General features: G+C 39.7%; 1 protein-coding gene across 1 annotated transcript; it reads right to left on the bottom strand.

The window, feature by feature from the left end:
- Window positions 1-2994: 2994 nt before the first annotated feature.
- Window positions 2995-17577, bottom strand: ZNF614 (zinc finger protein 614). The gene is given in 7 exon segments (XM_068527938.1): window positions 2995-3906; window positions 3908-3952; window positions 3954-5412; window positions 5752-5847; window positions 6122-6248; window positions 9659-9880; window positions 17491-17577. Coding segments are annotated over 6 exon segments (1839 nt in total). The 5' UTR covers window positions 9674-9880; window positions 17491-17577; the 3' UTR covers window positions 2995-3809.
- Between the last annotated feature and the right edge of the window lie 2570 nt (window positions 17578-20147).

Here is a 20147-nt window from a genome sequence, read left to right as displayed (position 1 = left end):
CTCTTGTTGCGGAGCACAGGCTCTAGGCGTGCGGGCTTCAGTAGTTGCCGCGGGTGGGCTTGGTAGCTGTGGCTCACGGGCTCTAGAGCGCAGGCCCAGTAGCTGTGGCGCATGGGCTTAGCTGCTCTGCGGCATGTGGGATGTGGGATCTTCCCGGACCAGGGCTTGAACTCATGTCCCCTGCACTGGTAGGCGGATCCTTAACCACTGCGCCACTGGGGAAGCCCAGGCCAACCTAAAATTTTTAATAGCTAAATAATATACTGGCCACTTATTTTTAAAAATCGCAAATACTTAACTTTTAAAATGCCAGTCTTACTAATATTCAAATTCATGAAGAGTGAATGATGAATAATGTTCAGTCTCAGGCTATGGGATAAAGGCATTCTATTGGGCTTTGTCTCTCATCTGCACAGTAGATAACAGAGGTGTCCACTACATACAGCTTTGAATGAATTGATATGTTATTATCAAGCTTGTCATAGATCTAGTTCCAAAAATGCACACCAATAAATTTTACGTGTTAGACGTTTGGTATGTTTTTTAGGGGGGCAGGATTGAGTCTAGAGTATAAAAATTAATAAAATGTTTTTAGAGTACAACTTGCAATTACCCAATTTAAGCTTTTGTCTTAGAGCCACCAATCAATTTTAAGAATTGAAATTCAGTAGAAATTATTTTTGTGAGAACAAACATGTACAAGGATATTCATAGCATCTATTTTGACAATTTTAAGGAAATAAATAATCTTGTGATTGTTACAAAAACTTACTCTTGCATCTTGCATTCACACCTTTGGATAGTGCTCCTGCACAGTAACTGTGACCAGTGTGTCCAATGGGACAATAGCAAGCTTGACACCGAGGACAGAAATAGACTTGCCCACTGAGGCATGTTCTATTTGTCTCTTGGAGCTCTTCTGACACATTGTAATAGAGCCCAGGTTAGCCTTGGGATGAGAGACTATGTGAAAAGTGGCCTCAACCATTCCAGGGGAGGCTCAGATACATCAGAAAAGCCACCTAGATCGTGTAGCCCCCAGTCAGGACAGCGCACACCAGACAGTCCAACCGTCAACCCACATAACAGAATTAATATTTATTATAATTAATGTTTGTTGTCTTTAGACATTAAGTTTTAGAGAGGTAGGTTTGTAATGCAGTCAAAGGTAACTAATACCAATATGAATGTACATTAGTAGGTGATGGGTTAAATAAATCATGAGATGTCTCTTCATGAACACTATGTAGACATAAAAAGAATGAAGAAGATTGTTATTGGTACAGCTACTATGAAAAACAGTATACAGATTCCTCAAAAAATTAAAAATAGAAGTACCATATGATTCAGCAAGTCCACTCCTGGGTATATATATCCAGAAAAAAATGAAAACTCTTAATTTGAAAAGATACGTGCATCCCCAATGTTCACAGCAGCACTATTTACAAGAGCCATGACATGGAAACAGCCTAAATGTCTATTGACAGATGAATGGATAGAGAAAACGTGGTATTTATGCAATGGAATATTATCTAACCATAAAAAGAAGGAAATCTTGCCATTTGCGACATTGAGGGCATTTTGCTAAGTGAAATACGTCAGGCCGAGAAAGACGAATATTGTATGATCTCTCTTATTTGTAGAATCCAAAACCCCCCAAACTTGTAGATAATAAAGAACAGATTGTGGTTGCCAGAGGCTGGAAGGGGGTGGGAGGGTGGAAATGGTGAAGGTGGTCAAAAGGTACAAATTTCCAGTTATAAGTAAGTCCAAAAATGATGATGATAATGATAATAACAACAACAATAACAGGGTTGTTAGCCATGAGGGAAATGCAGGTTAAGCTCAAGATCAGATATGACCACAAACCTAATAGCATGAGTAATGTAAGATAGGACAATACCAAGTGCTGGTGAGGATGAAGAGCAATTGAATCTCTCATCTATTGCTAGTAGAGTGGCTAAAATAAAATATACTGAAAATACCAAATGCTGGAGAGGATGTGGAACAAGTGGATTTCATACACTGCTGGTGAGAATGTCGAATGGTATAGCCACTCTGGAAGAGAGTTTGGTAATTTCTTTTAAAGCTAAACACAACTTACCATATGTCCTAATAAGCACACACCTGAATATTTATTATAGAGGAATGAAAATTTATGTTCACACAAAACCCTGGATGCCGATTCACAGCATCTTTCCCTATAACAGTTGAAACCAGGAAACAATACAAACTTCTTTGAAGAGTGAATGGATAAACAAACTAATACATCCAGTATGTATACTACTCACTAATAAAAATAAAACAATACAACTCAAATAAGTCTTAAGAGCAATTTGCTGAGGGACAAAAAAAAACAAAAAGCTTACATGTCCCTCATTAATAAGAAATTGTAAATTTGTATAAATAAATACAACTTATTTATATAAAATCCAGTTATAAAAATTATTTTGATAACATTCATAAATGACAAAATTATATTGATGGAAAACAGACAAGTGGTTGCCAGAGGTAGGTTTGGATAGAGGATGTGAGCATAAAAAGGTAGCATGAGGGTGTCTGTTGATTAAACAGTTGTACGTCCTGGGGATGACGGTTACAATGAAATCTATATATGTAATAAAACACCTTAGAATTACAAAAAAAATGATTAAAAAATTCATGTAAAATCTAGTGAAATCTAAACTCCAAAGATTAGAAGTTAACAGTATACTACCAATGTCATTTTCCTGGGTTCGATAATAAAATATGGTTACATAAAATGTTTTTACTGGAAGAAGGTGCAGAAAGGATACTAGGGAATCTGGACTACTTTTGCATTTTCTTATAAGTTAAAATGATTTCAAATTATAAATTTTATAAAAACTTTGAAGGTGGTTTTGTAAAATATTTGGTCATATTTATAAACTTAGTTAAGCAAGTGCAAGTACGTGTTCATATTCAGTTTCCTTTTAAAGTTCAGTATGTTAAATTTACAATTATGTTTATAGCCGAAGAAAAGTAAGAGCTAATCACATATGAGGGTAAGCCTAGAACACTCTTGCATCGTATATAACAATAAAAATCAGTGATGAGAAAAGCAGACTTCTTTTTAAAACTATGGAATTACTGACAAGGCAACCAGAAAGGAGATTCAGGTGCATTATCTGATATATGATGAGGTTAGAGTTGTAACAAAAAGCACTCAAACATTTATCACTTGCACAGGACTTCATTCCTTTTTAAATCCTCTGATATTTAACTAAAGATGCTCTACCTTTAGCATGTTCATAAAGGTTTTAATTTCTATATGATTTCCTGACAAATGATGAGGCAGAATGTATCACTGAAATTCTGCCATATACACTATCCTCTTAAAAGTTTTTCTCCAGTGTGAACTCTGACACTCATTGAGGTCTTCTTTCTGGGGGAAAGACATTCCCGTGGTCATCACATTTCCTTTTTTAAAAAAAAATCATATTTCTATGAACAATGAGCTCACTGATGATCAATGAAGATCCCTGATAATAAAGTCTGTCTTCCCACTGAAGACTTTCCTAGTCTCTGCATTCACAGAATTTGTCGGAGAATACAGGGTATATACTTTTCAGACATATAATGAAGTCAGAAAGTTTTGCCCAAGGCATCTCCACAATGAGTGTATCAGAGTTTTTCCAACATGTTTTCATTGACAGAAAATGTGAGGTAAGGATCACCAAAGGCACTACCACATTCAATATATTCACCAGGTTTATCTCCTGCACAAATCCTTTCATCTCCTCAGGGCACACATCTGATAACAGGCAGTACCATGATTACGTTCTGCTCTGCTAGAAACACTGGTGTTTAAACAAAGTCTTAGCTGCCACAGAAGGCATTTCCCCAGTCACTGCATTAACGGGGCTCTTGTTCAATCGTAAGTAATGAGCTGTGCCCCTCTGTTAAAGGAATTTCCAACTTGACCGAATCTACTCATTTCTCTTATGTGCATTTTCTTATGTTTAACAAGGTTTGACAAGTGGGAGAAGGCTTTCTCACAATCACTGCATCCATATGGTCTTTCTCCTGTGTGAGTTCTTTGATGTACATTGAGTACTGACTTCGTGGTGAAGGCTTTTCCACATTCATTGCACTCATAGGGTTTCTCTCCTGTGTGAATTCTCTGATGGGTAATGAGACCATACTTGTGGGAATAGGATTTTCCACACTCAGTACATACAAAGGGCGTCTTTCCTGTATGACACCTCTCATGTTGTATGAGGCATATCTTCTGGCTGAAGGCTTTTCCACACTCACTGCATTCATAGGGTTTCTCTCCTGTGTGAGTTCGCTGATGTATAACAAGAGTGCGCTTTGTGGTGAAGCCTTTTCCGCATTCGTTACATAGGTAAGATTTCTCTCCTGTGTGAGTTCGCTGATGTATAATGAGAGTGCGTTTCACAGTGAAGCCTTTCCCACATTCACTGCATATGTAAGATTTCTCCCCTGTATGAGATCGCTGATGTACGATGAGATTACTCTTCACGGTGAAGCCTTTCCCACATTCACTGCACAAATATGGTTTCTCTCCAGTATGAGTTCGCTGGTGTACAACAAGATAGCGCTTCATAGTGAAGCCTTTCGCACACTCGCTGCATACATAGGGTTTCTCCCCTGTGTGAGTGCGCTGGTGCACAATGAGATTGCTCTTCACGGTGAAGCCTTTCCCACATTCACTGCACACATAAGGTTTCTCTCCACTGTGAGTTCGCTGATGTGCAATCAGATAGCGCCTCACTGTGAAGCCTTTTCCACACTCACTGCATATATAGGATTTCTCTCCTGTTTGGGTTCGCTGATGTACAGTGGGACTGCTCTTCACAGTAGAGACTTTTCTGCATTCACTGGTTAAATGGGGTTTGTCTTGTGTTTGAGTTTTCTGATGTTTAGTGAACGTGACATTTCTGGAGAAGGATTTCTCACACAGATCACACCGATGGAGTTTGTCTCCTATATGAATGCTCTCATGAGAAATAAGCTGAGATTTCCCGATGCATGTTTTCTCACTTTCAATGCAGGCCTGGGATTTCTCTATTTTGTGAGTCCTCTGATGCTTAAGGACTTGGAACTTAGCAATGATGTGTTTTATACTTTCAGGAAATTCAATTCCAGAATACAACTGTTCACAATCACCATGTAGAAAGAATTTCTTATCTCCATTAAACTCCACAGGGTTCTTTATTTCATATCTTCTCTTCTGGTTAACTAAACTTAAGCTTGATTTCCAAGCTTTTCTACATAAGTCAAACGTATGATTTTGTATTAGGGCTAAACGTGTTTTGCTCAGATGAATACTCTTTCTAAATGCATTCTGTTCACTGCATTGTTGCAGGCTCTTTGGAAATCTTTGGTCTTGAGAGTGCTCTGGTAGATGACTGTCAACTTTCCCAATTCCTAGGAAAAAAAGGAAATGATAAATTATTTCACAAGAGTGGTATGGAATGAAAGTGCTTAAAAGATGATATAGTGGGGGGACTGGATCTTTATTGTCTACCATATGATCCCAGTACAAAATTATAAAGATGTAAGAGGAAATAAATATCAGATCCAAGAAGAGACAAGGAATATATTTAAAGCTAAATACCCACAAAGAAAGAGTGCTCATCTGGGGAGATGACTATGTGGAGCAGCTGTTGTGGGGGCCTCAGTCACCCTCACAGCTGGGACTCCTTCTCTTAATGACTAGAATATGACCTCCCTGACCACTCCCCTTGCTGGTTCTCTCTCACTCACCTGGACGGGTTCTATTCTGGATTTCGTTTTCTGTTATGCATGGTTCTTTTCCATGTTCCAACTTGGAGAGTGTATCTGATTTGGTAGCTTGATACCCTGTTCGTGAGAAATGATAGAAGACTTAGATACAGGGACTGGGGTACAGTATGTCAAGATGGGAAAATACTGCATTTTAGAGACAAAATTTCTTGTATGCAAAGTAAAAGTTCTCCTTCAGGATACAGGAGATTATACCCTTTTGTTTGGGGCCAGAGAGGGGACTGAAAATCTAACTCTTTGGAAGACCACAGTGACTGCAAAGCCTTCATCAGGTGATGGAGAAAAGGCCAGTGACTGGGCACCTCTAAGTGACACAGGGCGCTGTCCTTACCCAATGACACCAAATTGTTAAAGTTCTCCAACATCACATCCCGGTATAGGTCTTTCTGAGCAGGATCCAGGAGCTGCCACTCCTCCCAGTTGAACTCCACAGCCACATCCTCCAGTGTCAGCAATTCCTGTAATAACAGAGTCCAGTTTAATATGATGGGAATTCTTTTTATCAATATGGAAGAAGCATGAGAAAAGTTGTTCTAATTTTCACTGTATAGCCTGCATCTATATACTTTTCTCAAATACATTTCAGTAGAAGCAAAATCCTATCTTTCTATCTATATATTTTAGCACCTATTTCCATTTGCATACTAAAAATATGCAAATGACATCAGGACAAATAAAGTATTCCTACATTACCATGAAACTTCACAGCCAATATGAGAATCAACCATGAACAGCCTCTACATCCAGAATTTACAACAGTGTTTTCAATAAATGTAAAAAACCCCAGAAACTATACAAGATACGTCCACAGGAAAAAAAAAAAAAAAAAGACCATTAAAGTTGATTAGGAAGATTTGAAAACAAAAACAAAGAGAAAATATAGTAATGGAGAAGCAGTATCCAAAGATCTAAAGGTGAACATTTCAAGACTGATTAAACACTCTGAACTTCAGACTCAGGAATCCCAACAAATTCCAAGCACGAAGTCTATATATAGGCACATCAGACTAAAACTATAATACACAAAATATGAAGAGAAACTATAAAAGCATCCAGAGACAAAAGACAGATTACCTACAACAGAAACAATAGAACTCAGAAAAAAAATGGAATATTATCTTCAAAGTTCTGATTTTTGTGCCAGAAAGGTCAGACATGAAGGCCACTCGGTACTGAAACACATGACTCTCATCATGGAGTCCTGGACAGCATTATCTTCTCCCAGCCACATTGTGTGACAGTCCTCAGGAGTACTGCCAACCAAGGAAGCTCACCTGAACTTCAGTGTCCAGAGTTTTTATTGAAGCTTCATTATATATGCATGATTTATTGAATCACTGACCACATGGCTGAACACAGGTCCTTCCCCCTTCCTGGAGGCTAGACTGGTTACATATGGCTGAAAGCCACAAGCCTCTAATCACATGGTTGGTCTTTTTGGCATGGACAGCCCTCATCTTGAGTTATCTCATGAGCACAAATCATCTAGGGCCCACATGAGTCACCTCATAGCGTAAACTATAAAGTGTGCTCCCAGTGGTCCAAGATGAAAAACAAAGACACTCTTATCACATGGGTAATTCCAAGGGTTTAGAGGTTACCTCCCAGGAATCAGAGACAAAAGTCAGCCAAATTCCTTATTACATACTAGGTATTTATGCCCCTGTGAGGTACCCTTCCCTTGAGCATGGGCTGAATTGTTTCTAAAAAAAAAAAAAGAATAGAGCAAAGGTGATGAGATACCCCTTTTAAATTAGGCTATATATGATTTCCAGCTTGCTAACAGAATCTGTCCTTTGATGACTTTGATGAAACAACATGGCATGTTAGGGGGGCCCACGTGACAAGGAACTCAGTGGTCTTACATGAGCAGACAGGTAGAAACTAAGGATCTCATTTGAGTTCTGGAAATGAATTCTGCCAACAACCATGTAAGTGAGCTTAGAAGTGCATCCTTCCTCACTTGAGCCTTCAGATCAGACCATCCTAGGGCTTACACCTTGATTGCAGCCACACGATAGACGTTGAAACAAAGTACTCAGCAATTATATGATACAAAAATAAACATTTGGTCTTTGTCCCTGGTTCCTGGTACCCTACCTCCTAAAACACTTAGAATCTCCACACCGATAAGTGTTTTTTGTATGCTAATAACATGACAGGTAGGGGGAGGGCACCCAGACAGCTTCGGGATGGGGGCTGGTTGCTAGAGGAACAAACCATGTGATGAAACTTCCAGAGAGGGGAGAGGGGCTGGAGACTGAGTTCAATCACCAATGGCCAATGATTTAATCAATCATGCCTAAGTAATGAAACCTTCAAAAAAAACCCCAAAACCACAGGTTTGGCAAGTTTCCAAGTTGGTGAACACAGTGAGGTACTGGAAGGGTGACACACCCCCATACCTTGCTCTATGCGTCTCTTCCATTCGACTGTTCCTGAGTCGTATCATGTAAATGTAAGTAAATAAATCTGTAAATTAAGAAAAGTGCTTTCCTGAGTTCTGTGCGTTTTTGAGCAAATTATCAAACCTGAGGAAGGGATTGTGGAAACTGTAGCCACTCTGAAGCAGTACAGATACAATTTCACAAAAAGCCATTAACAAGAATGTTTAATGTCACATGGTTTGTAATAACAAGAATATCTAAATATTCATCAATACGTGAATTATTGAATTATCACACATATATCATTTGGTGTTCAATGCATCACGTAAAAAAGAAGAAAGCTGGCCTGTAGACACCAAAATGTAAAGAATTCCAGTACACTGAAAACAGGCTGGAGGATGTCATGAAAATGACAATGGCGGCTCACCCTGCAGAGGTGGTTCATATATGAGTGTAATTCATGGTCAAGGAGTATTGATCTGTTATCTGTGAAGCTTGAATTATTTCACACTGAATCTATTTCTTAAACTAAGAGTGAATCTCCACCATTGTTCCCCAAAACATAGGTTTGATTATGTTACTTCATCATTTCAAAGGTCAAATATTTGATTTCTATCAAACTCCAATGGTTTTTTATTCCAGTTTTATTGAGAAATAATTGACATATATCACTGTATAAGTTTTAGATGTATAGCATGATGGTATGATTTACATATATTGCAAAATGACTACCACAATAGGTTCAACTAACATCCATCTTCTCTCATGTAGATACAACAAAAAGAAAAGAAAAAAAGGAAAAAGATTTTCTCCCTGTGATGAGAACTCTTAGGATTTACTCTTAACAACTTTCCTATATATCATATAGCAGTGTTAGCTATAGTCATATGTTGTACATTACATCCCTAGTACTTATTTACCTTGTAACTGGCATTTTTGAGTATGACTATAAACTCATGGAATTTTATATAGCTATATAGGTAATGTTCTTCAGTCAATTGCACTCTTCTTTCTTTTAGATGCTCAACTGGTACCAGGCCAGTGGTACTCTGGCTAGTGGGGAGCCCCTAAGAGTTATCGACGTTGTTAGGAGTATCATTCCATTCACCTAAGTGACATAAACCACTGAATCCCTCAAGGAGCTGGTCTGCTTTTTCCTCATAGTCAACACATACCACAGAGCTTTTCGTGTTTCTCTGGTTGTGACGTCTGCCAGAGAAAATGCAAAGTGACAGCTGATGTAACCCACAGGGTCCACCACAGTCACACATTATCTTCCAATATTAGTCACTTGATGTGACCCCTATGAACGATATATTCCTGATCCCACTTTGTCCTGATTTTGAATTCAGAGTCTAAGTTAATTTCTCCCCAGAACCCCATTATCCCCAATTTATACTTCTTTTAGTTGAACTGATTTTTTTTCAGGTCACCACAAATCATTAGACAACAAAAGAAAGATCTAACAAATCAAAAATCACCTGGACCTTGATCATCTTCTTCTACGCTCAGGAAATAGTGAGTAACATGGATTCTGTCTTTTGTTTCTTCTGCATCTGCCATGTAATTCTTAGAGACAGAAATCTTGGTGTCCAGTTAAAGATGTCCTCAGAAATGATGATATCCAACTCCAAGAATCTCCTCTTTCTCCCCTCATTCCTTCACTTGATCACTCTTTCTCCTGGGGAGCCAGGACCTGTGGGCTGAAGAGCAAATTGACTTTGAGTGTACATTCCCTCTGGGCCCAGATGCTGTCACTTATCCTTAAATAAGGGACCCCAATATTTCCAACTGTTCCTTTATTTGGTGCCCCAGAGGCTTTCATACTCTGGGGCAATAAAACAAGGTTCTGAATGTGTGAAATGTATGCCATTCTTTTGTGAAGAGGAAATGGCATGACTATTAAAGGGAAGGAGGGAAAGCAGAATCAGCAGAACATGATGCCTCGGGTGAAAGCTCAAGCAGATCAAGTTTACAGAAGAGGCCACATGGAAGTTTCCAAGGAGCTGGACATTGTGCCTTTAAAAAGTATGTGTGCCCAGGTACCACTTCAAAAGTATATGCTCAGTAGGTACACACACCGCAGTTTTTTTTTTTAAGTATTTTTTTTTATAAAGTTTTTTTTATGTGGACCATTTTCTTTAAAGTCTTTATTGAATTTTTTACAATATTGTTTCTTCTTTTTTTTCTAAATAAATTTATTTATTTATTTATTTTTGGCTGCGTTGGGTCTTTGTTGCTGCGCATGGGCTTTCTCTAGTTGCGGTGAGCGGGGGCTACTCTTTGTTGCAGTGTGTGGGCTTCTCATTGCGGTGGCTTCTCTTGTTGCAGAGCATGGGCTCTGGGCGTGCGGGCTCAGTAGTTGTGGCTCACGGGCTCTAGAGCACAGGCTCACTGGTTGTGGCACACAGGCTTAGTTGCTCTGTGGCATGTAGGATCTTCCTGGACCAGGGATCGAACCCATGTCCTCTGCATTGGCAGGCAGATTCTTAACCACTGCACCACCAGGGAAGTCCCTGCTTCTGTTTTTATGTTTTGGTTTTTTGGCCACGAGGTATGTGGGATCCTAGCTCCCCAACCAGGGATCAAACCCGCACCCCCCTCATTGGACGGCAAAGTCCCAACCACTGGGCCGCCAGGGAAGTCCCCACACCTCACTTTGAAGACCACCGTACTAAGCAAATCATTAAGATTGTCTTATTTCTCTTTGTATACTAAAGGATTAATCTTGCCCAACAGAGGTTTGGCTTTGCCCTCAGTTCCTGAGAGGGAACCTATAAGCCCTTGGAATGCCCCACCTGATAAGAACGGCTTTGCTTACCTGGGAGGCTTGGGCCATACAAGATAGTCTACACTAATGATGTAGTTTATGGTGAGGGGCCTTGGACCACATGGTATCAGCTTGACCTCCAGAGGGGCTGGAGACTAAGTTCAACCAAACATGTCTATGTTCACTGGGCCCCAGTAAAAACGCTGGACACTAAGAGTTAGGTGAGCTCTCCCTGGTTGGCAATAATGATAAAACAAAAACAAAAACAAAACCAGCAAGGATACAGCAGACTTGAACAATATAATCAATCAACTTAAGTGACATTTATTTAACACTACACTCAACAGCAACAAAATATATATTTTTTCAAAAGTACATGGAACATTCTCCAGGAAAGACCATATACTAGGGTATAAAGCAAAGGTAGGTTACAAGGTATACGACATGGGGAATATAGTCAATATTTTGTAATAACTGTAAATGGAGTGTAACCTTTAAAAATTGTATAAAATGTTGTGTGTGTATATATATATGGCTTAGATGAAATGGACAAATGCCTAGAAAGAAACAAAACTGCAATAAGATATTTTTAAAACTTTGAATACCTATGTAACAAGTAAAGAAATTGAATTAGTAATTAAAAATCATCACACACAGGGGCTTCCCTGGTGGCACAGTGGTTGAGAATCCGCCTGCCAATGCAGGGGACATGGGTTTGAGCCCTGGTCTGGGAAGATCCCACATGCCGCGTAGCAACTAGGCCTGTGAGCCACAACTACTGAGCCTGCGTGTCTGGAGCCTGTGCTCTGCAACAAGAAAAGCCGCGACAGTGAGAGGCCCGCGCACTGCGATGAAGAGTGGTCCCCACTTGCCGCAACTAGAGAAAGCCCTTGCACAGAAACGAAGACCCAGCACAGCCATAAATAAATAAATAAATAAATAAATAAATAAATAAATAAATAAATAAAGGAGTTCCTTAAAAAAAAAAAATCATCACACACAAAAAAAGCCTACTCTCAACTGGCTTCACTGTATAAAGCCAGGATTGCTAAGATACCAAAGCAAGACAAAGACATCACAGAAAAAAAAAACTATAGACCAATCTCCTTCATGAATATAGGTGAAAAATTGTTAACAATGTATTAGCAAAACACATGCAGCCTAATACAAAAAGGATTATAGACAACAACTAAGGGGGATTTATCCCAGGAATGCCAGGTTGGTTTATCATGGGAAAATAAAGTAATGTACTACTCCAAATTAATACAATAAAGGACAAAACCCACATGTTCTTCTCAAAGGATACAGAAAAGGTATGTGATCACATTTAATACCCACTCATGATTAAAACTTTCAAAAAACTAGAAACAGAAAGGAAGTTACTCAAACTAATAAAGGGCAGCTATGAAAAACCAAAACCAACATCATACTTAATGGTAAAATTCTGAATGTTTTTCTCCTAGAATTGAGAACAATGCAAGGATAGCTGCCTTAACCCGTTTTAACCATTACTATACTAAAGGTTCCAGCCAGTTCAATAGGTAATAAACAAATAAATACATTTTAAAAACGTAAAGGTATCTGTATTGGAAATACAGAGTGCAACTGTTCTTATTCATAGACAATATGATTTTGTATATAGAAAATCCTAAGAAATACATGCAAAAAAATGTATTAGAACTAGTAAATAAGTTTAGCAAGGTTACAGGATACAGTAACAATATATTAAGGTAAATTGCATATCTCTATACTAGCAATGATCCAGCCAATAAGGAAATGAAGGAAGCAATTCCACACACAATAGCATCAAAAAGAAAAAAAATACTTAAGAATAAATTAAAACTAATGCAAGACTTGTATATAGAAAACTGTAAAACACTTCTGAGACAAATTTAAAGAGATATAAATAAATAGAGAGACACTCCAAGCCTGTAGATTGGAAGATTCAGTATGGTGATGGCAATTCTCCCCAGATTCAATGCAATCACTATCAAAGGTACACCAGGAATTTTATAAATATGGAGAAGCTGATACTAAAATTTGCATTAAAAGATAAAGAATCTAGATTAGCTAGACCAATTGTAAAATAGAATTATAAAGTTGGTGAGTGCTTATACTAATCTATTTCAAAATTTATTTTAGGGCTTCCCTGGTGGTGCAGTGGTTGAGAATCTGCCTGCCAATGCAGGGGACACGGGTTCGTGCCCTGGTCTGGGAAGATCCCACATGCCGCGGAGCAACTGGGCCCATGAGCCCCAATTACTGAGCCTGCGCGTCTGGAGCCTGTGCTCCACAACAAGAGAGGCCGCGATAGTGAGAGGCCCGTGCACCGCGATGAAGAGTGGCCCCCGCTTGCCACAACTAGAGAAAGCCCTCGCACAGAAACGAAGACCCAACACAGCCATAAATAAATAAAAATAAATTGAAAAAAAAATTATTTTAAACCCATAGTAATAAAATAGGTACTTATTGACATAATGATAGATATGATTGAGAATTGAGAAATAAATGCAAGTATGGTCAGCTGATTTTCAACAAAGGTGCAAGACAAAGCAATGAGGGAAAAGATGGTCTTTCCAACAAATATACTGGAACAACTGAATATCCATTTCCAATTAAATTAAAATGGATAATAAATTTAAATGTAATAACTAAAAATATAAACTACCTCAAGAAATTGAGAAGACAAGCCACAGGCTGGGAGAAAGTATTTGCAAAAGACACATCTGATAAAGGACTGTTATCCAAAATATACAAAGAACTCTTAAAAACTCAACAATAAGAAAACACAACCCTGTTGAAAAATGGGCAAAAGACCTGAACTGACACCTTACCAAAGAAGATATACAGATAGCAAATAAGCAAATGAAAACATGTGTAATTAGGAAATTACATCATATGTAATTAGGAAATAACAAATTAAAAAAACAATGAGATACCATCACCCACCTATTAGAATAACCAAAATTCAAAACAATGACTACACCAAATGCTGAAGAGGATATGAAGCAACAGGAACTCTAATTTATTGCTGATGGTACAGCTACTCTGGAAGACAATTTGGCACTTTCTTACAAAACTAGATATACTCCTGGGACTTCCCTGGTGGCGCAGCAGTTAAGAATCCACCTGCCAATGCAGGGGACATGGGTTTGAGCCCTGGTCCAGGAAGATCCCACATGCCGCGGAGCAACTAAGCCCATGTGCCACAACTACTGAGCCCGCGTGCCACAACTACTGAAGCCCAAGCGCCTAGAGCCCATGCTCCGCAACAAGAGAAGCCACCGCAATGAAAAGCCCGCGCACCGCAGTGAAGAGTGGCCCCCACTCGCCGCAACTATAGAAAGCCCGCGAGTAGCAATGAAGACCCAACACAGCCATAAATTAATTAATTAATTAAAAAAAAAAAAAGAAAGACGATACAAAATGTGGAGCCACCCAACAGCCATCCATCTGCTTCTCCTAGATATAAATAAAGTACAACCACTTTGGGGAACAGTTTAGCAGTTTCTTTAAAAGTTAAACATACACCTACCACATGATTTAGCCATTCAACTACTGGTGATTTATGCAGGAGAAAGAAGACACATGTAACTACTGACTTGAACATGAGTGTTCACAGAAGCTTTATTCATAAGCGCTAAAAACTGGAAACACAACTACCCACCAACAGGTGAATTAGAGACTTTCCTGGTGGTCCAGTGGTTGAGATTCTGCACTCCCATTGCAGGGGGCCTGGGTTTGATCCCTGGTTGGGGAACTAGATCCCACATGCCACAACTAAATACCCCGTATGCTGCAACGAAGATCCCACATACGGCAACAAAGATCCCGCATGCCACAACTAAGACCAGGTGCAGCCAAATAAATAAATAAATATTTTTTTTAAAAAGGTGAATTGATAAACTCTATAGAATGAACTAATGTTCCTACAATGGAATACAAAGCAATAAAAAGAAACTATGGATACACACAAGGGTGAATCTCAAAATATTAATGTTGAGTGAAACAAGTCAGAATAAAAATGAGTGTACACTGTATGATTCCATTCACATAAAACTTTTAAGAACTATAAACTAACCTATAGTAATGAAAAATAGATTTGTGGTTGCTTGGGGAGGTGTGGGGAATATAAGAGGGATGGATTAAAAAGGGACACAAAGAAACTTCTTAGGTGATGGGTATGTTCACTATCTTCATTGTGGTGATAGTTTCATGAGTATGTATGTCAAACTTACTAATCTGTACGATTTAAGTATGCGCAGCTTATTGTCTGTCAATTTTGCCTCAATAAATCACTTGGGGGAAAAAAAAGGAAAACTTACTGATACTTATAATATAGATAGACCTCAAATATATTATGTTAAATGAAAAAAAGACAGCCCCAGAAGACTACATATTTTATTATTCTGTTTCTATGAAATGTCCAGAAATTGCAAATCAATAGAGGCAGGAAGATGATCAGTGGTTGTGTGTGGCTCTGGGTAGGGGTGGAAACTGAGTGCACAGAGGATCAAGACAACTTTCTGGGGTGATGGAAATGTTTTAAAGTTGGATTGTGCTGATGGTTGTACAACCCTAGAAACTCAGTTAAAATTACTGAAATGTATGCTTATACTTGGTGAATTTTATAGTAAATAAAACTACAACAAAAAAGACTTCCTTTTCGGGACCTCCCTGGTGGCGCAGTGGTTGGGGGTCTGCCTGCCAATGCAGGGGACACGGGTTCGAGCCCTGGTCTGGGAAGATACCGCATGTCGAGGAGCAACTAAGCCCGTGAGCCACAACTACTGAGCCCGTGTGCCACAACTACTGAAGCCCACGTGCCTAGAGCCCGTGCTCTGCAACAGGAGAAGCCACCGCAATGAGAAGTCGGCGCACGGCAACAAAGAGTGGCCCCCACTCGCCGCAACTAGAGAAAGCCCACGCTCAGCAACGAAGACCCAACGCAGACAAAAATAAATAAATTTTAAAAAGACTTCCTTTTCTACAGTACAAAAAAAAACAAAACAAAAAAACCCACCAACTGAAATTGCAAAAAAAGGTCAAGGAAAAGAGTTTACCAAGAAATAAAGGTAGCCAGAAATCTCTGGGACAAAACAAAAAAGGTACCATAAATTTTTAAGTGGAGTGGTAGAATCAGATAGTAATCAGAAAGTCAAAATGGGTTACTGAAATTATAACTGAATACTTTAAAATATTGTATGTCAATACTACTTACATTAATGAATACATTTGATTCCAGACACCATGCCACTGGTTCACCAACCTGTGTTGATACTATTGAAACTATTTTTATTTTTTTTAAATTAATTTATTTATTTAGTTTTGGCTGTATTGGGTTTTCGTTGCAGCGCGGACTTTCTAGTTGCAGCGAGAAGGGTGTGGTGCGAGGGCTTCTCATTGCAATGGGTTCTCTTGTTGCAGAGCACGGGCTCTAGGCACCCGGGCTTCAGTAGTTGTGGCACGCGGGCTCAGTAGTTGCAGCTCTCTGGCTCTAGAGCACAGGCTCAGTAGTTGTGGCGCTGGGGGTTGGTTGCCCTGCGGCATGTGGGATCTTCCCGGACCAGGGCTTGAACCCATGTTCCCTGCGTTGGCAGGCGGATTCTTAACCACTGCGCCGCCAGGGAAGTCCCTGAAACTATTTTTAAAAAGTATAAATATCTCAAATGCAAATATGTTGAGATCGGAGAAATTAAGTGATACAATCAACTGTCTTTATGTTTATACAGATTATCCCAAATGTAAAAAAAAAAACCTAGCGTTAAGAAAAAAGTTCTCACTGCGGAACAGAATATAGGGTAAAGGAAATGCTTTTACTTGAGTAAGAACGACCCTAAACGGAAATATCCAAAAGAAGTATAGTAAACTTGGAGACAAGAAGAACGAAAACTACATTAAATTTCATTAAAAATAGTAAACTTAGCACTAGATCACTCCGAACCACATTGAATTTTGTGAGGACAGCGAGAAGAGTGGTCATGTGGGGAGACAAAGTTGTTAGTAAGGTCCGTGAGGACAGACTAGAAGGAGTGAACCGTACTTGGATGAACTGGGGAAATGCAGCCTTCAAGTCTGTTTCTGGCGTTCAAGGTTTGACCCTGAACCTCCTCAAATACTGAGAGCCCCCACCAGGCGTCTCTATGACTGAGTCCTATTTTAAATGCCAGTCTAAACTCCAAACATGCCCAAGAAACCAACAGGGACATCTCCCTAACCCGGGCCTCTCTAACACTGAGTCCCAGGTTAAATCGCGAACCCGGACAAGACACCGCGTTCACCGATACAAACTTTCCACCACATCTCTCAACTCCTGGGTCCCACAGGCAAAGTGATCCAAGTGGACTCCAAACTCTGACAGAGTCGGACTTTTCGGTCGATGATTTCTTCAGACTCTTAATCACTGACTGCCAAAGGCCCCATCACTAACGTCCAGACGTCTCTGGGAATGATTCTAAATAAAATCCCAATTAAGGTCCTTCACACGCGCTCACGTTTCACAGACCCAACAGGCCGTGAATCCAAGCTCACAACCCGACTCACCTGATCCCAAACCCCTCCAGACACCACTGGCAGCAACAAAAGGCTGAGCCCACCTGCTATTCGGATGCCCTCCTGAACCGGCTGGGACCAGGGCATCTGGCAAGGACCTTGGAGCGCTGCCGGATTTCCGAATTCCGACCGCGCGCTCTGCTCTATGACGTCACATGGCCCCGCCCACCTCGGCGTTTCCGACGGGCGGGGGCCGTAACGGCTGTAGGAAGACATCGAAATCATTCCTGGCCCTCTCAATGCTTTTATCAATACCTGCCGGTTGCGAGGGATGGTCAACAATGCTGTGCTAACTGCGTTAGATTTCAGAGACCGATGCCTATCCAAGGCCAACATGGCGCGTTCAGCCGGCTGAGGAACAAAGAAAGATGGCGGCGCCCTTCGTGCACTTTAGAGCTGATTCGTTACTCTGGAGCGCCATGGGCGCGGCCATCTTAGAAGAAGGCAGGTGTCCCTATGGCAGAAAAGGGTTTAGACCCCCGGCTGCTTGGGAAGGTTAAAAAAGGTAGAAGCCGAGACATCGCTGGAGAGGTGGGGGCCACGGAATTGACAGAAGTAGTGGTCACTTAACATCTTAGGTTTGTGGAGAGAGCGGTTGTGTGTGGAGTGGGTAAGGCCTTTGTAGTTCAGAAGGAATTAAGACAGCCTTTGTCCAGGCGTAGCCAATAAGGCAGAGTTCGATAAAAATGCTAATACCTGCGTGGGATCGTTACATAGCAACCTCTAGTGGGTAAGGGGATGAAGTGAAGGTGCAAATGAGTGAACTACATGTTTCCTTCCAAAAATAAATGGTGACAGAGGGACATTTGAGAATATAAAATTATGAGATAATGCAATTATCATACTTGGCAGAGTTCACAAATTAAAAAAAGAGCACACTTTAAAATGTTGTTTTTATGCAGCTGTGGGAGGTTTAATTGTAGAGGATTTAAGTTAAAGAGGATTTTTAGAGGGCAACCTGGATCCAATTAAACTTTTTCATTCTCTTTGACCGAGCAATTATATTCCAACAATTTATTTGGTGAAAGTTTTCTTAATATTAACCACAGAGGCTTTTGTAATAAAAAAGAAAAACCTAAATGTACAATGATAGATGAATACTTTGGTAAATTATGGAACATCCATTCAACATAACAGTATATAACAATGAAAGATTGTCAGTATAAATAAGGAAAGGTAAATATTCTTCAGAGGATAAAACGCATCTGCAGGATAGTACATATATTATGATCCTTTTATGGGAACAAACCATAAGTGTTTGTCTTGTTGAAAATTGCGATTAGTTAAATAAAATAGTTAGCTTGGAGTACTTTAGGATTTTTGCTTATGGGTAGAGCATATCAGAAGTTTTCACATTCCCAATTTTTGCAATTCTCCATTGTTAATATATCTTTGTATAATAATTATGTATTACTTTAGTATTATAAAAATGTCGATTTTAGAAAAGTTTTAGAAGAATACTGAACGATGTAGATGTTCATAATATAGCAAACATAAAGAGACTAGTCTCATTTTTCTTTTGTAAAAATATACTTACATGCATTTGAAATTTGGAGAATATATTGTTAACAGTGTTTGGCTCTTAGGTACAATATGGGTGATTTAAAATTTCTTTATTGTTTATATATGTTTTCTAAGTTCTATACATTAAGAATTTATTGTTTTCATAATTTCTTAATAATATTACATTCCCTTCAGGGATTAAATTTTAGCCGCATTCACCTGAGATGTCAAGCTCTGAAAGTAGAGTTACACATGTGGTCCAGAGAACTCAGGGCAGCCTGGGCAGCCCATTCTGGGATCCTGACTGATCAGCTTCAGGAATGAGCCGCTCTGACCTTACCATGGCAGCATGTGTAGGTTCACAGAAGGACAAGATACTAGCATCTGAGGGCCTGGTTGCTGGGGCCCTCATGTCTAATTCTTTGCTGTAGAATATCTGCCCAGAATCCATCCTGTGACAGTGTGGGGTGGGGGTGGGAGCACTAATCCAGGAATTAGGGCAGAGATGTTCAAATTTAAATATAGATCAAGTAAATAAATAAATATAGATCAGAAAGCTCATTTTATAAACCCAGAGCCCTGGGTCCCAGTCCCACAGGTTCTGGCTTAGGTTGTGGTGTGACTCAAGAACGTGCATCTTTTACAAGCTTCTCAGAGAATCCTGAGGCAGGAAGCCCAGAGAAAACACTTGGAAACAGATCTGGAGTGTTCTTGGCTCACAAATATTATGCTGGCTGGCTCCCCTCAGTACACTTAGGTATTGTTTCAAATTACATTTGTGCAGAATAGCCGTCTTTGGAAACCTTTCTAAAATAGCTCCTCCATTACAGCCTGTATACTAGGCTTAATATTTCTCCACAGCATTTAACAGAACTGAAATTCTGATGTGTGTTTATTTTACTCAGTCGCCTTCACTAGACTGTATGTTCCATGAAGGCCATGGCTTTGCCTGTTTTGTTCACTGATGTGTCTCCAGTGACAAAAACAGTGCCTGGCACAGTCTAGACGCTCAAAAAATATTTTTAAAGGAATGAATTACTCAACATAGAATTGGGGATTGAATACTGCCACAGGACTGTCTGGCAGATGTCCTTTTTCTCCCCCCTCCCCAAAAGCAGGACTCACCATTTCTAAACTGGACTAAA

Source organism: Eschrichtius robustus, chromosome 19 (assembly GCF_028021215.1).
Source record: "Eschrichtius robustus isolate mEscRob2 chromosome 19, mEscRob2.pri, whole genome shotgun sequence".
Lineage (NCBI taxonomy): Eukaryota > Metazoa > Chordata > Mammalia > Artiodactyla > Eschrichtiidae > Eschrichtius > Eschrichtius robustus.
This window is presented reverse-complemented; position numbering and strand designations above follow the sequence as displayed.